General features: G+C 42.1%; 1 protein-coding gene across 1 annotated transcript in view; it reads right to left on the reverse strand.

Moving 5' to 3' along the window:
- Window positions 1–284: 284 nt before the first annotated feature.
- LOC129103935 (ephrin-A2-like) overlaps window positions 285–22,828 on the reverse strand; it is a 73,681-nt gene continuing 51,137 nt past the window's right edge. The window contains exons 2-4 of the mRNA XM_054614580.1: window positions 6,764–7,056; window positions 2,025–2,090; window positions 285–409 (exon numbers count right to left, since the gene is read on the reverse strand). Coding sequence (XP_054470555.1) covers window positions 285–409; window positions 2,025–2,090; window positions 6,764–7,056 — 484 coding nt within the window. The remainder of the gene's footprint in view (window positions 410–2,024; window positions 2,091–6,763; window positions 7,057–22,828) is intronic.

Genomic DNA, 22,828 nt, shown 5'->3' on the forward strand with positions numbered 1-22,828 from the left:
TGTTTTTCAGCTGCGTCGGAGATGAAGCGCAGCTTCCCAGACAGCTCAAACCCCAACCCTCTAAGCCAGTCCGGGGAGCAGTGTCCGTTGCTAGGCCATGGAGGGGGCTGGCAGTGGGGGTGGTTGGTGGTCGTATAGAGGTGGCGGTGGGAGGGAGGGGGTGGGGGTGGGTGGGTGGGGTAGGACGGAGACAGAGGGCTTCCCTGAGGGGTGGTGGATTTAGAGGGACAGCCAGCCCAGCCCAGCGACCCTGGGTGGGAGCTCCAGGAGGAGGGGGAGAGGGGTCACAGCCAGGAGAAGAGTCCCAGGAGCAGTGAGGCCAGAGCAGCCAACAGGACCATGGACCCCGGCCTCCAGCATGGACCTCCGTCAGTCAGGAAGGGCTCTGGTGAATCATATCCCGACCCATCTGAAACGGAAAGAAGAGAAAAACGACAAAACATCTGAACTGAGAGATGGGACACACAGACAGACACAAAGACGAGACAATCTAAAACAAACTGACTGAAGGAGGGAGAGGATTTATGGAAGGAAGAAGGGTAGACAAGGGGAACTATTACCAGGGAAAAAATGTGGAAAGTGAGCGACAAACCACAAAACTCTCACAATTCAAAAGCCAAGGAAAGGCAGAGAGACGACGGCAGAGAGGGATGAGGAGAGGAAAGAGGGAGGAGGGGGAAGACGACATCAACTGAGCTCTGCAGGGGGTTTAACCAACCTAATTACAGTTTAATCACAGAGACCCGGAATCTGGAGCAGCTGACACACACACACACACACACACACACACACACACACACACACACACACACACACACACACACACACACACACACACACACACACACACACACACACACACACAAAGACACTCACAACCACTCACACGTGGAACCGCTCACAGCTCACTCTAGTGACAGTATTTCACAGATGAGATGGAAGTTGCAATGTCAGACAGATTACTTTAAGAACAGAAAAAAAAAGTTGAATCTCAACGAGGAGCCGCAGCGATGACAGAATAAAAGAACGTATGTTGTTTCAGAAATTATGGAGGAGGAGAGAATTTCCTTCCCCCCCTTAGCGATAGACGGGATGATCTGAGTCTGGAAAGCTGCGAAGGCCGACTCTCATCCTTTTACCAAGATCTTCAAAGCCGTGTCATTATCTAGGGAGACGTGTTACTACCCAGGTTTGATTCTTTAGTCAGGCTTAGCCTAAAAAACTCATGAGGTAGAATCCGCCTTTGAAAAGACGTGCAGGTAGATTTTCAAGATAACGCAAGTGCAGTGTAATGCCTTCCGTAATCTGCTCCCAATGTATGTCGCCTTTCTGTTGAGTTATTTTTTAAACGGCAAGATCACAACTGCACCCTGTCTTTGAGGGAGCCATTTTCAAAAGAGTATATCTTATCAAGTTGCATGCCGTTTGAAAAAAAAAAAAAAAAAAAAAGACTGTATTATGTGGCGAGCAAGTCAAGCTTCATCTTTTACCACAAGGCTGACTCATAAGGGGAATTTTATTAAGAAATACGAAGTGTCTATTATTAGATTAGACTTCTAGAGTATGCGATGGGTTTATTATTAGATTGCTCTCTTGTTTCTTATGAACAAATCCAGCCACTAGAGTGATGTGGAGGCTCGGTAACATTTTTAGAGAGCACTTTCAGCCCTGCTCCGTTCTCTTTTCTACAAGGACAGAAGGTCTCCCTCACACCCAGTGTGATGTGATGTGATCTGATGTGAAGTGCGTATGCCACTTTGTGCCTGCGTGCATGCGCCTGCGCACACTTGTGTGAGCTCGTATGTGTGAATGTGTCAGAATGTGTGTGTGTATGTGTGTGTGTGTGTGTGCGAGTAAAGGTGTTAAAGTGTTGCCTGGCTGGTCTGTGAATCAGAGCAGAGAGTGTTGCCGGGGCATTCTATCAGACCTCTTATTCCCCCCTAATTTTACTTTGATAGCCAATCTGGACCTTTTGCGTGTGTGTATTAATGCGTGTGTGAGTGTGTAGTTAGAGCGTGACTTACCTGGAGGTCTGACATACACCTTCAGCTTTAGACATGCTCGCCCCACATGGTTTGGGTGAGGAGACGCTGTGAAAAACAGAGAGATTGAAAGAGGAGATTAGTTGGGAGATGAAGCGATTTGTGCTGCTTATTGCTCTCAAAAATAAATTAGATCATTTAATCAACTTTTTTTTTTAAATGTTGTTATGCCTCAGAGTGCTATGAGGCTTATTATCAGATGGTGGTTGGACTGGACATAGTAGTGGTGGTTGGATAGTACTGTAACAATGGCATTTCTTACCCGTTTTTTTAAAATATGTATGTCTTATTAATGAATGAATTAAGGTAGATCAGATATTGGGCCTGAGATAGTATAGCCAGAAAGTATTGACAAAGTATTGAGAGAATGACTAACATATAGGGCTACACCAGCCTCATTATTTAGGCAACACAGCTGAATGCATTTATCCTTTTAATTTTACTATTTTAATTTAGAGGCGCCTGTTCTCAAACTAATTTAACATTTTTCAAATTACAGCAAACCAATTGACACACAGTGAACCAAAGTGTTTTATGGCCCATCAGGACTGTGACTGGAGGGTCAAAGTTTCGATCCCCACAACAAAAAGACACCAAACTTCAATATAACCCCAATTATTTTAAGTCACCGTACCTATTTATGGGCTGGCAGAGAGAAATACTGACAATGCATAATAAGTTCATAATATAGATACAGTGGAAATGACTAATCTGCAGACTTTATTCACTGGTAGATTGGCTTTTGTTAGAAACTAGTTTGTCTGTGGGCTTAAGGGTTGAATTTTTCATACATGAATATGCAGAATTTTGTTCTTGTCCAGCAAAGTAAAACCAGTACATGCTATCATTAACTTAAAACAAAAATGTCAGCGGTGGTAAATCAAGGGTAGGCATTACAAAGAAAAAGGCATATGTCTCACTCATTTGTCATAATTTGACATTAATGTAGTCATTAATGCAGCCTAGTGCTTTCCTGATGACATTTAGTGCTTCAAGCAGTTGAAGGCTTTCTTATATTGTGTCCTTTTAAGTTCTCTTAAACCCAATGCTCCCAAGCTTATGAGCTCCCGTAAACACACTGAACACTTCAGGCAATGTAAACAAGTGTGTGAGGGATCAGCCCGCACACTGGGATTCAGTCGCACTCACATTCACACCTAAGGGAAAAAACCAGCTCTCCAATCGACCTGACTTGAATGTCTTTGGAATGGGAGAAGGAAATCCATGCAAATTCCTCACAGAAGCAGGTCCCTCTTGCCGTGAGGTGACAGTGCTAACCACTGAGCTGCACTGGCTGAATGCCCCCCAAAAAAAAAAATGAAAAAAATGTTAAAAAAGTTACTATGACTCAAACTTCAAAGTAGACTACATTAAATTGAATCTGGGTTTTTAGTCCCACCTCGCTCTGATGTGAAATAGAGCTGAAGACCTTACAGCAGATGGTGACCAACTCTCTGACACACACACACACACACACACACACACACACACACACACACACACACACACACACACACACACACACACACACACACACACACACATATGAGGAAAAAATGTGCACACACGCTGGTGCTTGCAAAGGGCGCGTGGAGACCTATTGGCCTTCTCCCTTGAGGAAGTCCGAATAGCCCGAGCCCAGAGTGACCCTGGAGAGGACCATCATCAAGATCCACAGCGCACAGGAAATAAATCTGACCCTTTCCTGTGCCCTCTCCTCCCCCACTTTCTGCCCAGACCTCCCCCCCTCCAATCCTTCTCTGCCCTTCACCTCCTCTGCCCTTTCATGCCTTCCCTGTAGCCCACTTCCTTTGCCTCAAATTTCTTCAAATCATCCATCTACCCCTCCTCACAGTGCCCTGAGAAAGTGCATCGTGGTCCCCTATGAAGCCCCGCCAGCTTTGTATCGAGCTATCTCTCCTGTTGTGTGTCTTTGTTTCGGGTTCCCAACTGTTTTTACTGATAAATGGCAACATATCGCAGGAGAAAGGGCTAGAATTCCTTTTTCTCTGTGCCCTCCAAAAAAATGTTCACTTTTGTCATTTTTCAAATGTCTTATCAGCCCTCTCCCAGAGCCTCCGTTTCCCAGCACATCCACAGACTGCCGTGTCCTGAAAAACCCATTGAAAATCACTCAACCTCATCAGATGGCAGCTGGCAGAAGTAAGGGGTGGAGCGGACCTGTCAACATGTCAACCACATGACAAATACACACACCGACGTGCACACATGGGCGCACACTCACACAGGTCTCACAGATCACCATCGGAGATCAATGTGTTGTACTTCGTAGAGTTTTTATGGCGAGGACAGACACAAATACCCCCACACCCACACACACATCTGTAGGGCTGGGTGGTTAAAAATGTCAAAATGCCTTCGTTCCACATCAATACTAACCTGTGTGTGTGTGTGTGTGTGTGTGTGTGTGTGTGTGTGTGTGTGTGTGTGTGTGTGTGTGTGTGTGTGTGTGTGTGTGTGTGTGTGTGTGTGTGTGTGTGTGTGTGTGTGTGAGAAACCGTGCGAGACAAAAACATGTGTGGATGTCAGTCAAGATGATGGACATGGCCTTTCACGGACTCACAATCACTTGACAACTGACCCCACAACCAGCCCTCCCCCTACAAAACATGCACACAAAAACACACACACACACACACACACACACACACACACACACACACACACACACACACACACACACACACACACACACACACACACACACACACACACACACCAATCTCGTAGAGTACACATTCCCCTCAAGGGTCCCAGAAACACAATAGTATGGTCAGCAACTATACAACTCTGGAGGGGCCCTGTCCATCCTTACATGAGACTGAAAACAAAAGAGAGTGTGTGTTTTTGTTGTGTGTGTGTGTGTGTGTGTGTGTGTGTGTGTGTGTGTGTGTGTGTGTGTGTGTGTGTGTGTGTGTGTGTGTGTGTGTGTGTGTGTTCCGACTAGGAAAAGTGCAGTAGGACATCGGGTGGCTGTTATCTTCGCCTCTTTAGCTCTCTGACTCCCGCCTGCTGTGTCTTTGTGACAGTGTAGACAACAGACTGGGGCAGAGAAATATTTGCAGATACTTAGTGCTCATTATTAAAACTAACTTTAAAAAACAAATAGTGTGGGAGGGAACGCATTACTTTAATCTTATTATCTTTTAATTCAGTAGTGCAGCACATTGGCTTCTCAGTGATTGCACTATAATGAAAAATCGTGTTACCACATTAGAAGTACAATCCGAACACAGTAATGCTACAACAAATTGAATTAAAACCTGCCTATATCTATCACAGAATGTTTTTTGTTTTTTTGACTTGGCTGATCGCTCCGTCCGCTGTGTGAATGAGGAATATCTCTGTAAGGGTCAGAATCTCTGTCCAAGGCCAAAAAACTCAATCAAGAAATATGTGGCACCTGCATGCCGACCTGAAACTGATGGCGGAGGACCCTCATCTGATTATGGGTCATGGTGAGAATGCATCATCTCCCGCTGAAAAGGTTAAGGTCAGCTGTGCAGCAGCAACACAGCGGGGTAATAAAGAGACCCATGCTAGGCTGCACCGGGGACAGAAATGCTGCTGTTGTAGAATCATTCGTCTATGTGACAAATTCTGAACAAGATACCAACGATGGGTCAGGTTTGGTTTGACTTTTAGAGAGTGACACAAAGGTAAACTAAGGAAAGGTCTATCGAGATAACTTTGCAAATCGGTTATCGAGTAAAGTCATCAAGTTATGAGAGAAATTAATAATTACAAAAGGATTTTTTTTGTAAAACTAATTTCACACATGGCAGCTCAAATTGTCCTTGGCAGATAAAAAACAGAATCAATTGTTTGTTCAAAAACTTACGATACGACGTTTGTTGATTATAGATTCTCATGATATGTGACCTCATGTGATTGTGTGAACTGTGACTATCTTCTCTCAAAAGATCTTTCAACATATTCTCCCATCTGCTCTGTGGTTTCAAACAGTCAAATGTTTTGTCACAAGCCCAACAGTTCTCTTAGCATCCTCGCAGAGAACAGTGGCACTTCAGAAAGTTTGGTCCCTGACAGTAAAGCTTTTGAAAGTCAATTTAATGTGCTTTTCTGTGATTACCAACTGATCTTGCACTAAACAGTCCGGATGCGGTAAACCTATCCCACCAATCTGGCGCACCTAGCCGCTGAAAACAAGGTTTAAGAGCAATTTGAAGCTACTATTTGCCTGATGTTTTAAAAAAAAAAACTGTGTTCATAAAAACAGTCTCAGGGGGTGTGAGGCCCATCTGTGGTACTAATACATCACTTGTTGGAGTGAGGAGAAACATCAATACAGCTAATATAAAAATGATTACAAAATACGCCTGGTGACATTTTTACCACTTTGCTGAGCACACCACTTATGATCTCAGCAGACGCAGACAGATGCATCGAGAAATAAAGAGAGAGCGAGAGAGAGAGATTAGGGTGAGCGAGTGAGCGATGGAAGGTGCATTTATGCGCCCCTGTGGGTGCGCGAGCGACATGGTGGGCCGTGTTTGAGAGCTCTCTCAATCATCTCTTCTGTTGATTGCATATTTACATATCGTTTACGAATGCGTGGCTAACATGCAAACACAGACAGGCACACACTCGCACACACTCGCAACAAACGGACAAACACCACTTTATCTGCACACACAGCCTCACACAGAAACACAAACACTGCCTAGCTGATGACCCACAGATGTAGTAGTACTCGTGTCCGGGCCTGAACTCAAAGCCCAGGGAGAAGGGGGTGAAGAGCTGGAACTTCTCTGAGAAGCGCAGGGGTCCGTCAGGACCGCTGGGACGGTTGCACTCCCAGCGCTTGAAGCCACGCATCCTGTGCTGGCAGGAGGTGTAGCCCTCGTGGTTGACCATGAACAGGATGTAGCGCTCCATGCGCCCGTGGGACGGCGGACCCTCGTAGTAAGGACAGTAGATGTCCAGATAGTCGTTAATGTTCACTGCCACCCTGTACTCTCCGTGCCAGAACCTGCAAGACACAAAGGACACAACGAAATTAGAATCTCTTCATGAATAAAAATAATCACAGACAGACTCTGGAAAATGCAAAGAATCAGTGGGCAGGGCTGAGGAGGCTTCAGGAATAGTTTACTGAGGAGTAATGAGATAGTGTGAGACGTCTATTTTGAGAAAAAAAACTTAATCTTCTCCAATACTATGACTATTTACTGCCTATATTGAGTTTCTGTATGATTGCACAGCATAAAGGAAACTGCTGTGAGTGTCCACTTAGTTCAGTCATGCTGTGCACTGTAATTATATGAAATTGTATGATCGCTGTTGGGACTTTTTCTGTCTGCACATCTCCACGGGAAGATCCAAGGTCGAGTAAGCAACATAACAGCAACCCTCAGAGGTGCCACGCGTTGCTCGAGGACACTTCAACACATGCTTTCACATAGAGGGCATTGAAACCACCTGAGTCATGGTAGTTTGTAGCAAAATAAAATATCCTGGAGGGTATTTTTTACTATTTAATAAACAAGAGAAGGCCAGAAAAATCAATAATAATCCCTCGGGTTGCCCCAAAAAGTTTGCATGGTTACCAATTTTATTCTAATCAAGCTTTCCGAGCTATGCTGCATAGGATTTATAAGCATGTGTGGAATATGGTATTTTCTTTTTCCCAGTCCGAGTGATCGAATGAGCCTTCTTGTATGATACTCAAGAGAAGTGGGTCATGTGATGGTAGAGAGCACACATTATTATCCCACCGCCTGAAGCAGTGTATGGAGTCGGTGGTGAAAGCCCACTTAGTTCCGTACACATGCGGATCACTGAAGGTGGGACGATGAACTGAAGTAGGTCAGAGGTTACTGAAGAATAAATATCAGTGTATAGACACATTGTGAAGGGTATATATTGTGGTAATTGCCCCTGCTTTATATTCATCCTTCTGGCAGCGAGTCAAAGAGTTTGAGAAACAAATGCAGGTAACATATGGAAGTACAAGATGGTGCTCGAACACAGTTGGTGTCTCCCCAATCTCCTCAAGGCAGTCAGGAGTACATTAAAAACATATTTTTTCCCGCCTCCACATCATACAGGGCTCTATTTATGTTTGTGTTTTGATGCCAACGTTGCTTATATGGGAACTGAACTTCTGTTTACAATCTTGAAGTCACTGGAGGGAAACAGTCTCTCTTAAGACTGTTTCAGCATAAGGCTTTAACATATGGTATATTTTTGTTATTGTCAACAATTGCCATTATAAGACTAAAAAACCAACATAAGGTAGTCTGTCTCTCCATACTTAATGACTTCATGTATTGTCCGTGGCTCTCTTATTTGTTCTGAATTTATTAGACTTTATAAACAAAGTGGTTTTTTTCAGCTGCAGATGAATGCACATTTGGTGCTTTCATCTAGTGAGTGTTAATGGCAGAAGTATGGTATATTTGAAATCAACTCAAAATGAAACTACAGTGTTTTTAATCATTTTTGGACAACAAGGCACAAAGGAATATGCTACTTTATATCTGCCTTTCGGCTACACAGACAATTATTGTTAGTAGAATCAATTAATTGTTGTTATCATGCAATATGTTGATAGTAAGAAAAGTATAGAATATCACACAATTTATAATGCTTGAAATCCTCAATATGGAAGATTCATTTAAAATTCACGGGATCTATGAGCAAACGTTCTTGAAGCTGAAACTGATCAATCAATATTTCACATATAATGTTGACTCGGTACTCAACATTGTAGTATTTGTTCAACCACAAGTCTTAAAATACATAGCTTTGTTTCATGAATAATTTTGCCTTCACATCGGCACCCTGCTGTGAGAAAATACAATACATCAGTGTTTTTTTAAATATTTGACATGTCAGATGTTTTATTTACTAGCACTTCATAAATAATATGTCCCAAGAGACTGACTTAATCTTTTTGTTTTTGCATCTTTTACAACTCATACTAAAAATTCAAGCTTCACTTTGAGACATTCTTCAGCAAACCATCTAACATTTTGAAAGGCCGTTTAAAATTCTTTAGTATTAAGTCGTTGTGTAATCTCTTTGTGGGAATGTACACACGTCTGTACCAGACGCTTCTTCTTCTGGTTCTCGTCATTAACATTAACATTGTCGCTCACCATGGCTACAATCAAATTAAGTTCAGATGTACCCCTACAATACATATTTTAAAATCCAGCTGCGGCACATTATCAAATCTTGTTTTCTCGGAGCTCAGTAAATTTGAGACGCAGGAAAATGTCATCGATCAAACGAGCATAAACAAAAGCCAGTTGTCGGGCAATTTCAACGTCTCAGATTGGACGCACGCATACACAGACAGAGCTTTTTTTAAACAAATTCATCATTTTCCCCCCCCTCACCTTGGCAGTAATTGATTGCCTGGAATGAAGACATTTTAGTCTAAGCACTGTTGGTTAGCGGGATATTAAGCTTTGGGACAAATTATCCCTATAACGGCAGTCCTATCTCTCTCCCAGAGGGCAAATCAGGAAGTGAGTTAGATGTGAAATGAGCGCCTTCATGCTTCGGTGCCCTATCAGAGCGAGTTTTGCAGGTTCTAAAGGGATCCTTGAACAGATCATTTAGAAGCATTGATCCACTGGGGAGCTCCTCTCGGCTCTCTCTGCTCCCAATCAGCTCTGATTAACAACTAAAGGGGAAAGGCAGAGAGAGAAACAGAGGGGGGAGATGCACAGAATGAGAATAAAAAAGGGCTGAAAGGAAAGAAGAGAGGGAGGGAGGGAGGGAGGGAGAAAGAGAGAGAGAGTAAAGGTAGGGGAGTAATGGCGATACGTGTGGAATGAGGACAAAAGAAAGAAAGACAAGAGAGAGGAGGAGGATGGAGAGGGATAATGAGATTGCACGAAATGGAGAGTAAAACAAGACGGGAAGAAGAGAAAAGGAGGAGGAAAGAAAGAGCTGAAGAGGAGGAGGGGGAGGAGGAGGCCAGCTGGAGGAAGAGCAGATGTAGGAGGAGTTTTTCTGTCTTTCATTTCAATTTGTTCAACTGTGCTTTTTCCATCTGACTCAAATGTGCTTTGCCTATTGATTGTGCACTGATACATTTATGGATGACTACCATCAGAGCATTAGTACTTTGAGCATACAATGTATGTGCGTGTGGACGTGTGTGTGTGTGTGTGTGTGTGCGGTTGCTTTAATGGTAGCTTGGTAAAGTGGGTCTCGATGAGTGAGGATGCTCAATCCAAGAAAGGGCTAATGTGCCAGGATACATTAGGTTGTATTAAGCCACTCAGCGCCCTGCCCTGCTCCTGTGACACCGTCTGCATTCCTAATACACCCAGGCGTGAAGAAGCTGTGTGTGCAGGTGTGTGTGTGTGTGTGTGTGTGTGTGTGTGTACAAGTGTGTGCCAGCGAGCTGTTAAACAGTACATGTTGGTGTGCAGTTATGTGTGGATGAGTGTGTCCCTGCATCCCCTTCCTCTCAGGCTGTGTGTCATTAGGAATTAAACACACACACTGCACTGGCAAAAAAAGACACGGGAATGCACTCACACTTACAGCATACCTCCTCCTCATGGAGCTTATGTGCACGATGTGTGTGTGTGTCGTTAGTGTAGGTATCGGTGTGTATTTCTTTCAATGTGCATATGTGTGATCATACCATTTAAACCCTATCGAACCTGTTAGAGACATTGATAATATTCGGTCACACTTTATTTAAAGGCGTATGCACGAAGCTGCCGTGACGCTAATAAAAGCTGACATTAATCAAACTTCATGAATCTTTATGATTATGAGGTTGCTATTAAAAGAGTCACTCAACACCTCAAGAAAGTCTTATTTTTTTGCAGTGATGTAGCGGTGCACTCAAGGGCGGGTCAGTTCACGGTGATGTCAGAGTTGGGTGGAGCTACAGGTACAACAGAGCACACTGATGGATGTGGTCACTGGTAAAACACGCTTGTGAAATGCAGCTTTTCAGACTGGTTTTGAGTTACTCTTTTTTACCTTTATGAAAGTTTGCTCTGACGTTAAGAAGTAGTATATCATATATTCCTATTCTTAAAGTTTCAGTTCACACCCGCCCCAAAAAAAAACACACATTTGAGACTTCGGTCTCCTCCCAAATACAGAAGCGAATGGAATCTCATTTGTGTCACACACTGTCAACCGTTGTCATAGGGACTTCTTCTAATGAAGAAAGGACTTCCAATGAAAACTGTTCCCAGTTTCGACACTGCTACTCTGTGGAATATCCAGGGTAGAAGTTTCTTGAAACACTGACATCGCTGTTAAGTTTTTAAGTATTTTCTTTTTTAATTCTCTGAGCGCCATTTCATGATAATGAAAAATTGCAGCAGAAATCTCAGACACACTTCTCGCAAGTCGACGAGAACTAACTGCAGAACTACATACCATAAGGGGAAAATATGCTTTTTGTAATTTTGGGAAGCTGACCCTTTAAGACCCTTTATATTTTAACTGTCAAATTTAAACAGTAATAAAAGTGAAATATCACCATTTAATGGTATACTAAAAGTACTGCTTTCACAGTTGCATCAATTAAGGAGCATTAATGTGGGGTTGAGTGTGAATGTAAGTCCAATATCCACTCTCTTTGAGCTCTGTTTTTGGACTCCCGAGGGAAATATCTGTCTCTTTGGCTGTCTGATTATTGTTTTGGTGCTGAGCAGTGTACAGAAGATTTTAGAGGTTTTCCAGCCACCTCGACAACGACAACGGCAAGACAACGAGCTGAAACTCACTATAAAGCTCCGTAAAGCTGCCGGCAGCTGCAGATTTAGGTGATGATTCTCTGTCGGTTCATCACTTCAAGCGCAGCATCTCACATTTCACATTATCATTTGATACATTAAATAACGATTATGGCCGCTTACTGGCTTTTGGTGACCCCGGGTTTAACTGTAGGATTAAAATAGATGTTGTTGCAAAACCTGCAGACAAAGCATTCCAGCCTCAATCAATCCAACCTGAGGATATTGTGTATGTGTTGCTTTACACCCACACATTCTCAGACGGAGCCAATTTTCACTGCGGGATTGTCTTGGCATTTGACAAACAAAAATGTCTCCAAACCTTAAACCAACACAGTGGGCTTTAAGGTATCTTACAGCAAAGTACAGTGCATAATCATAAAGCTTCAGAAATCCTTTTACACATTCTGTGTAAACTCTGATCATCGGACAAGAAATAGTGCACACATTCCTTATTTTCCGGGCGATAAAACTTGATTATCTTTCATTTGCAGGGATAGATAGCTTTTTAATATTTACGGCATATTGGCAGTCAATATTACTTTGACACGTAAAACTACCAAAAAGGAGTAAAACTTGATAATTAAGTTCAAGGATGACAAGAAGATAGATCTTCAGCAGTGTCTTCATGAAAAAGACATAATCTTAAAATATGCCCATAAAACAGATGTTTTACAGTTGTTGAAGGGCATGTTGTTGGGTACACCGTCTTTTTCAATTTTCTGTTCCGCAGCATCAACCCACTCCTTTTTAATATTGTCTGAGTGTAAACCTGTGGTTAGCCAGATGTAGCAGAAGTATTTGGCTTTTGGCTGCATCTGGCTCTCAAATGGATGGAAAAGGTTCATCCTGAGGCTTGGACCACAATCAGGAAGAAATAGTTTGTGTAAAAAGTGTTCATGGTATTGTGCGCACACTTCAGGATGAAAAGAAAATAGAAATTGAGGTGTTTAAAAAGTTGAAATGGAAGATTAAAGAGAAAGGAGAAGAATGAAAGCTTATGTCGTAGTGTGTGAGTGGGTGTGTACTTATGTCCACGTACAGTAAAAAGTGTGTTTCTGTGTGATGTGGCCACATCTTAGTATTCTGGCACCACTGAGTCATCAACATCAACTCTGAGCGTGGCTGTGATCAAAGCTGGTTGGAGAAGCCTCGTGTGTTTACCATACCTGCCTGCGTCCTAAACAGCAGGCCGGATCGACCAGCAAACATCAAAGGACGCTTTCACTCTCTCCGTCTCTCACTCTCACTATGACACTCTTCTCTCCATCCACAACTTTCTCTATTTTTCTCCTTCCATCACTCTCGCTGATGCGGCATTCATGCTGTGGCCTGAAAACCCCCCCCAAAAAAATCGCGCTCTTGGCGTCCGTCAACGAAAAATGCTTTCCGCACAAAATCTTGTTTTTGGTTTCAAAAGATGCTTCAAAGAGAAGCTCCGGAGAAATTTAATGATGCAACGTTTCTACCTACAAGGTCGAGCAGATATCCATGTAAAAAACAGCATACAGAGAAAAAAGACGTTATGACAGATGGCTTATTAGAAATAAGGAAGGAAGCCATTACACTCTCCTTCTTCTTTGCATGCTGTTTTTTTTCCTGCCATACATGGATACATTTGGTTACATTACAAAAATTAAACAAATCATTTTATGTGACTAAACTTAACCAAACCTCAACAATAAGGTAGTCACGTCATAAAACTGATTTATTTGTTGGCACAGACAAATTATGCCGTTAAGGAGCGTCAGATAAAGAAAACGCATTTTGGTGTTTCATTTGGAGGATTTGTTGCATGAATGCAAACAAGGACGCACCTGCACGACTGAGAGCAAACAACTGACAGAATTCAACATTCTGCCCCTGTCATGCCACTTAAATTAAAATTAAATGTAAATGAAGAGTAAGGAAAGCATATGAATAGCGAGAGTAAAAAAAAGTGTTGCTTTTCCCCCACATCACGCCATGTCTCTTAGACGAGGAGTCAAGAAGAACCAGTGGAATTGATTTTCAATCTTTAAACAATTCATCCTCGCTCCTCCAGTTGAAAGTTCAACTTTTGTTGCCAACTTCTCTCTGCAGTTACCGACAACGAGTCTGTAACTGCAGACATAATTGATTATCATAAAGCACATTAAGTCTACTGCTGTCGAATGGAATGTGATATTTAAACAAGCTTGTCTATCATCATCCTCTTATTAACAGTAATGAACATCCTGTTCGCTGTGGCTAACCACTGTCAATATGAAATCTGATATTGAGCATCTGAAACGTGCATATTTTCACCTAATTTATCTTTTTTGGCAGGAACGAAACGTGTCTGTAAGTCGTCTCGGTTTAAGTTACGTTTCTGTCTCAGTCTGCTGCGCTGCAGCTTCAGTCACTCTTAATGTCTCTCCAATTATCTCCACATTACTCTCCGTTTCTATCTCTCCGTCTTCATCTGCTCCTGTCTTCACTCTGTCTTTGTCTCCTTTTTCTTTCCTTTCTTTCCCTCAATCTTCATCTCTCCTCACTTCAGATTCATTTGCTCGCTCTCCTTCCTTTCTCCTTCTTCTCCCTATTTTCCTTCCAGGAGCACAGCAGCATCTTTTTGACATTGTTACTTTCTCCTCTTTTCAGTCTTCATGACTCCCCCCTCTGTTTTCTCTTCCTTGTTCTCTCCTCTGTCTTAACTTCTCCCCACCCCCCATTCGTGACTTAACTTCCACACACATCCCCAATTCTTGTATTTCTATCCCCTCTCCCAACCCGCCTCCTGCTTTCGGCTTGTTCTTTATGCATGTTTAAAAAGATTCCTCCACACACACACACACACACACACATGCACGCACACACACTCCTTCCTCTTGCTAAGACTCTTTAGCTGCTTTTCTCTCAGCATGAGCTATTCCTTTCTCGCGCTGTCATCTCTGCCTGCGCCTCCCGCTGCATTGCTGCTGAGTCTCATAGGTATGTGGGGCAGAGTAAATACTTTACCACCTCCTACATAAACACACGCTGAGACACACAAACCTTCATATATATGTATATAAATATATGACACTACTAACACACATGTCACATTATAACATGTTAACACGTACACAATGAGGCATCCACGTTACACAGGGAACCACTGGGGTTTATAAACACTAATGTTTAATTATGCAAATTGGCTCGTGATCCTCACTTCAAAGTAAACACATGCATTCAAATAATAAAAAGTAGAAATAGAAACAGCACAACACACACATGAATATCATACTGTACGTCGTACGCTGCAGCAACCAGCACACTCCCACATTCCCAAGCTCAACTTGTGCTGTTTTGAGTTCCACATCTGTCACTCGGAATAATGTTGCTCATAGATCACCGTGGTGACATTCAGCACATCTGAAAGGTTATTATGTATTTCTTCAAGACGGGCAGCACGGACCCCCTGCGGATTAACCGCCGCCTGTGCCAATCCGTGGCACATTCACACACACACACACACACACACACATATATATGCACACGTATACACACACTGTCAGACACAAACATGCCTCCCCATCATACGTACAGACACATACAAACCAGACACCCACTGCACTGAATTAACATAACAAAACCTGTCGGATATTTAAAAAACAGTCTCTAGAACCCCCGGTGGTGTTGTCACCTTGGTGATGCAGTAGCTGGAACACACACACACACACACACACACACACACACACACACACACACACACACACACACACACACACACACACACACACACACACACACACACACACACACACACACAAAAGTAGAGACAGAATAGAGCCAAAGCCACAGATAGATGGACAAGCAGGATGAGTTAGTCAGACAGACGAGATGAGAGCTCAGGAACACGCAGCGCATCTGACAAGCTGACAGACGGAGTCCATGATATGCTGATATCACTCTCCTAGTTTTCTGAGGGGGCATCAGCCACGATGCAGGACCGGCTTTGGCACCTTTCGACGTCGCAAAACAGCAGTGGGGCCGGATTGGTAGCGACATTGTTTGCCCAAAAGCGAAGCGCTAAGGAGTTGATGGCTGGTGTCCGAGCGCACCAATGGGAATCTCTCAACACAGAGGGGGGGGCGGCCGAGGACAATAAAGGATTTGTGTCAGTGCCCTGCAGAAATGTCACGTAGAGACAGTGTCAATGTTTGAAGACGGAAGAAGAACTGCACTGATTTATTTTTCATTCCATCGATACTCACGGATTCTTTAGATGTTTTGATGCAGTTTTAATGACTCTTTTTTTTTTTTTTTTTTTTTACAGATTGGGACACACTTCAAGATGTCAATCAACATGACCACCACTATTTTGTGAAGTTTTTTTTCATTTCTTTCTTTCGTACTTTGTTATGTTTCCACAAGACATCCACCCCACGTTTGGCCAGGATAACAAACCCTCCATTTGGTTTGGCTCTGTTACATATTCATGATCTTTTAGCCTCATACTCTGCTCCAATAAAGCTCCAGAGTCCAGGTCCAATATATAGAAGGCCTTACTTTATGTGTTGTAGCTCAACATTTTAAGAACCATTTTTTAAGTTATTTATCCAGGTGTTTTATCTTTTGATTAAATGTTTGTCATCTACTCAGTTGCCAGTTTATTAGATACACTTTGATGAATTCAAGGTAATTATATTAAATCATACCGCCACAATAGTTGATTTTGATTTTGGAGGATGTAGAGCACTTGAATTGTATTGCATTATACAGAGAGGCGTTTCTGTTTTCTAGTCTACCCTCATTCAAATAAATGTGGACAAATAAACACTAAACATTATAACCTTCATGGAGGCAGCGTTTATTACAGTCCTGTAATAAAAGCTGCCTCCATTATATTTAATTAGTTTTAGCTAGCTGTATTTAATAGTGTTATTCTCTATGTTTGATCGTTCCCTGGAACTGTTTTGCAGTATTTCACAGTGTTTTTATCTCTTCTTGTGAAGCATCACTTGGGAAGGTGCTTACAGAAAAACGGTTAACTTACTCGCAAGAATTGGTTTAGAGGGTTTTTAAGTCCTTGATTGACAGCCTGACTGACAGATTGAAAGACGGACGGTGCAGCTAAAAGGCCATCAGGCTTATTGCCTGGCTTTTTAAACTGACCACCTGAATAACTGACTGGATGAAAAAAGTGGCCAGCTGTCTGTCTGACTGACTGACTGACTACTAATCTTTCACATGAACAAGTGTGTCAAACCGACTGGCTGACTGGCTTATTAACTGCCTGTCTCGCTCCGGCTTCACCCCCCCCGGCTCAGGGATTTTTCATCTAATATGGATAGGTTGATCCAGATTGACGAGGTGAACTAATCCATGTAGTTTGGGTCAAAGCGTTTGAGCCTCTGTGGGGTTGGAAGTCACAGAGGCCAGAGGGAGTGAACGCGGGGGGGAAAGCTGCTGTATGGATTGCTTTGCGGCATCTCTAATGAGTAATTAAACACTTGAATGGAGTCCAATTAAGATACACACTGTGTTTGCAGGCTCACACACACACACACACACACACACACACACACACACACACACACACACAAGTAAACATCCGCATGTAAACACAATCAAAGGCACATATAGGGAAGCATGCACGCTCATGCTAATAGTCACACTCCTGCGAGTTAAGCACAACACACACACACACACACACACACACACACACACACACACACACACACACACACACACACACACACACACACACACACACACACACACACACACACACACACACACACACTCTTTCTCAAGTCTCGCCACATTAAGTGGAGCCATATGTGCTGAACGTACCCTGGTTCTGGATGGATTGAAGGTCAATGCCGTCTGACTCTAATAGCGGACATCTCCCTCCTTCCCTCCCTCCGTCTCTCTTTCTCTGCTCGCTGTGATTGTCTCTCCGTCTTGCTCTCCACCTCTGTCTCTCTCCAACGTTCTGTCCGTTTCTCTTTATGTCAATCTTTCTTTCTGTCACTCAGTTTCAATTCAATCTCAGTGCCAATTCCAAGGTGCAGAAGCCAAAAAAAAACAAAAAACAACAAACAGATTCTGAACTGAGACTGTCATCACAAGGAAGACGACAGCATTGGTTTGTTTGTTATAAAAATGGGAAGTGACCTCTGTTTGCGTTTAACCCTACAGGAACTCTCTGATGGTCAGGTGACTCTCGGGATCAAACGGCAGACGCAGCATGATGTTGTTTAAGGTATTCTTAAAAAACTGGATGGTTGTCTGACCCAGCGGTGTGTCCATGGAGTGGCATGAAACATATTTACCACCCCATTATCTATGATTGGCTACCTGGTCAGAGGCGGGACTTAAGCCAACTGTCAATTCTAAGTGCAATTTGGTCTTTATCCAGAGAAGCAATGCAGTGGAGGAACGCCTAGTCAGCCAAAACCCAGAATAAGAAGGTCTGATTTGGAGCTGAAGAATAGAAGCTTTATGGATGCTTCCTTTGATATTTTTTTAAGAAATAATACACACATGGGATCAGCACAATTTTCACGAGGAAGTTACGTAAAAACACTTCTTAATTTCATCCATAATCAGCTTTATGAGGCCTACAGCTTAATATTTTTGGAGGAAAATGAAGCAAATTGCTTTACTTTCACTCGATAGTTTGTTTTGTTTTTGAAGGCGACCAAAAAAATCAATTTTATCAGGTAGGATGGACAAAAATGTGGAGGGTGATATAAGCTATATCAAACAGTTAAATTAAATAAAAATGAACATTTTCAAGGCCAAATACTATTTCCAAGACAATTTATATTCCTTATTTGGGAATCTATCTCCTCAATTGTCACCTATCACACAACACAAAGTATCTTTCTCCCTAATTCTTTCTCCAAGTGATGCTGTCTCTTTGTCTTCTCTCTCTGTCTCTCTGTATTCCTGTCTCCCACTCACCACAGCTTCAATCCCACTGCGCCCAAACCTTCTTTTCTCATCTTCTTCCCTGCCACTGATCTCCCAAAAATTCCACCCCCTACCCCTCTTCTCTTCTCTCTCCTTCAGAAATCCCTCCTCTGCAAACCTTACATCTCCAGCTAGACTCTTAACCCAAAAAAATGTTCTTTAAGGCTTGTACCACATCTTAGTGAGATAATGAACACTTTTACAAATGCTCTTTGTAGGATCATGCTCAAATAGTTTGCATAGAATCTTTACAGCATTCTCAAAGTCTTTAACAAAATTGCAATGCTACAAAACCAGCAGATGGAAGCACATTTTAAAGCACCACACTCTACTTTGTTGTTTTAAAGTCCAATTGAATATAATTGCATGATTTCTCTGTACTGTGCAAGTAAGATTACCCTTGATTGGTCTTCTCTGCATACAGTCAATCAAATCACTGAATTTCAAACTGTATTTGCATAAAGCAGTAATATCACTGTTTCTGTCTAATTAACACTGAGCAGTCGCAGAAAACAACAGAAGCCAGGACTTTGAACTGCAACCATTGTTTTCTCGCAAGCTAATGTTGAACAAGACACAAAACAAACATCCATTGCTAACTTCAACTTGTAGGCTGGATATCTACAAGCAAGAACAGCTTAAATGTGTCGACCTTATTCTGCTAACCAAACATTAACATTCAGTGCATCTACACAAATTTACAGCAAGTAAGAAGGCGGATTACATTTCTGCAGCTACTTGATTTCTTAAACGTCATCAGTACAAGTTTTGCAATCAAAGTAGTGGAACAGAGACACTTAATTTCCTCAGCTAGGTTTTTCCTGGAGAAAGCTGAGTTCTTGAGATGTATAGACGTCACCTGAACCGTGTCTTAAAATAACAAGTACAAATATGAAAGCATGCCAGTTGAGTGCATAACACTGACAAGTATAGAAAAATGCAGTGCACTATGAGTACCCATATGGTGTACTCATGAAGGTCAAAAAGTTCAGTGTGGAACGCTGGAAACTTCTCATACTCAATGGTTGCCATCTTTGTTATATAGAGGAAGGGGAGGGACCACCAAACTAGTGGAAATGGCGGCGGAGGAAGCTGCAACGGTTGCAGTTGCTCTGGTGTAACACTGTACTACGCAAACATAATATCATCTTCGGTTTCATTCAGTTTTAATACAACTTTCAAGTGATCAAACAAGCAGGCAGATATTTTGACAAGAGACAATTGTGGTCAAATGCTGCAATTTGCCATTAAAGAGAACTTTACTCATGGAAATTTCCAAATAAAGACACAGTACAGGTCTCTAATCTACTTTTTACATACATACGTGTGCATGACAAAGATTTTAGAAGAGGGAAGTACCGAGTGAAGTAGCAGGAACAAAGAAGATGTCATTATTTATAGCAATAAATCTTTGCATTCCAAATAATTTGATTCAAAAACTCACAGTAACAAAAAAGTGGTAGTCTGAGAAATCCCCCTGACCCAAAGCTGACATTTTGTACAGTAACCAGGTCACTACAGTGAACGTGAATACGTCATCATTGTAACCAGTTTTCTCTGTATCACCTTGTTTCCTGTGTGGATGTAAACCTACTGATTGTCGCTGCTCGTCGCTGCCTGCTCAGCAGTCAATCAAACACATACACCCACTGAGAGATTTAAAGGCTAAAGGAGCATGTATAATCCCTTCCAAGGACTATTTCTCTTCCTGTCAAGACTAGAACATATATATAAAAAATGGCTCTGAAAATCACTTTTATTTTTTATTTTTTTACTGCAGAAAAAGGGTTGAGTAATACTGATTCCAGGTCAGTAAAGAACCACTGATCTCAGAAGAATCCTCTTTTTTGGGGGGATGTCATTTCGCCTTCGCTTGCTTTCTCTCATCCTCTTCACATGTTAAGCTTCGTCTTTTTTTTTCTCTCCACCTCCTGGCTCTACTGTCTCTTTTCTCTCCCCCATCCCCCCCTCTGATCATCTTCTTCCACGGTACTCTTCTCCCCAAATTTCCTTCCCTACCCTTTCATTCTCTCTCTCTCTCTCTCTTTCTCTCTCTCTTTCCATCTGGTGTCTCTCTATGAACATTAATCAGAGTGCTCAAGCACCATGACCAAAACAACTCCACAGAGATTCGCTGTTTCTCTCTCTCTCTCAGAGTCTCTCTTCCTCAGTCTTGCTTTTTTTTTCTTCCTCAAATAGTCACAGATAGCCCCCACCCACCACACATACACACACACACACACACACACACACACACACACACACACACACACACACACACACACACACACACACACACACACACACACGTACAGAAGAAATCCATAAACATTAGTCAATCTGGGTTATGATTTCAACCTGGCCTGAAGCTACTTTGGTTGTGATGGTATAGAAGTCTTTCATCCATCTCAAAACTTACTGTTGTGTGCAGGGAGCTGATTTTCACAGAGTTCGCTCAAACTACGGGGGGGTTGGGGCGGACAAATTGTGCAAAGATGTCCTGCGGTAATGTTTTTCATACACTCGTTTCGGGGGCCCATCCATCACCGCAGAGTCAATGCAAATCACTAACTGAGTCATGAATTTAAGTTTATCAAACGGACCCTCAATCTTTTTCCACTGGCAGCAGGCATGGCCGTGAAGGAGGCTGCAGCTGATTCTGCTATTAAAATTCACAGTTGGGATCACATCTGGATGCTGCGAATCTCCTGACATTCTGAAATGGTGGTGCTGAACAGCCTTGGGCTTGTTGATGAGGACATTGCCATTTTGGATGACATGGCTGAGATCAATATGGCAGAACATTATGAAGAAGCAGAACCCCACTAAGATATATACATTTACTGTGAGAAATGTGCCTTATTAGCCAGCTCTGGGATGAAAATCTCTGAATCATTATCTTAGTTGTAGCTGAAATACATCCAAGACTCTCACTGGACTAATGCCATGAAATTCATCCCATTAAAACCAGCACTGCTCAGTTTTATGGAGCGTTAAGTTGCAGTAGTGTGACTTTTACATTTTTATGAATTTAGTTTTTTTTTTTTTTAGACATGCCACCCACAATTATTTCTGTTGAAAATATCTGCCAGGTGATGCCAGTGAGAGGGCTGGGGGCAATTACTTTGCATATTCTACACAGAGTCACAAAAAGTTGTCACGATCCAGAGTCAAAATTGTGCTTAGTGTGTGATTTGTGTAGCATTTTAACAGCTAGAATTTGAGGTCCTTTACCCCCTCCAACCACATATATATTTGGCTGGTGAAATCATGAAAACTGATGGTGAAGGTTAAACTCCACCTAACAGACAAAACCATTGTCTTGGGTTCGTATTCTCACCTAATTTTCCCTCATTTCCTTAAAACAAAGCAAGTAGGATCTACCATAACTAAAAGTCAAAACCAATGCAGAAGTTAGTAAAGAATCAAAATCACCCAAAAAAGATATTATGGCTTAAAGAGGTGAATTTGAGATATGCATTTGCCCAATTGAGAGGTACCTCAGCCTATCACATTCTACTACAAACAGGCTCCATCATGTTGCCAACATTTGTTTTATCTGGTGCTAAACAGATGACAACATTGCAAAAAGCATTAATCAGATTCAAGGGCAACATTTTTATCAAACTGCAGAAAGTGAAATTTTAGAAACAAACAAACACCTTTTACTTTTTACTCAAAAACTCTTTTTACTCAAAATATATTGTAATATATATTTCAGAGAGCCCCAGAAGTATTTTTAGTTGGTTACGAGCAGATCCAAGATGACTGCGGCACAGAAGAGTGCAAAATATATTCATCTAAACATTTGATTACCCCTTTTGTTTACGCATTGATTGGGGGTGCAAACAACATGATTTTATTTTACAATCACCTTACAGGCATCTTCACTGTCTGCACCTGTGGTACTAAATCCTCTGATACAATGTATTTCATCCCCAAGCATCAGAATGTCCTCTCTATTCTAGTTTTTTTATTTTATTTTGTATGAAATAAGGTTATTTTTACACTTCACTCAACCTAAAGTAACCTGATAAATGGTTCTTATTCTTCACACTCAGCACAGAGCTTCCTCACACCCACGTTTGTTCCTTA

Source organism: Anoplopoma fimbria, chromosome 15 (genome assembly GCF_027596085.1).
Source record: "Anoplopoma fimbria isolate UVic2021 breed Golden Eagle Sablefish chromosome 15, Afim_UVic_2022, whole genome shotgun sequence".
NCBI classification, from domain to species: domain Eukaryota; kingdom Metazoa; phylum Chordata; class Actinopteri; order Perciformes; family Anoplopomatidae; genus Anoplopoma; species Anoplopoma fimbria.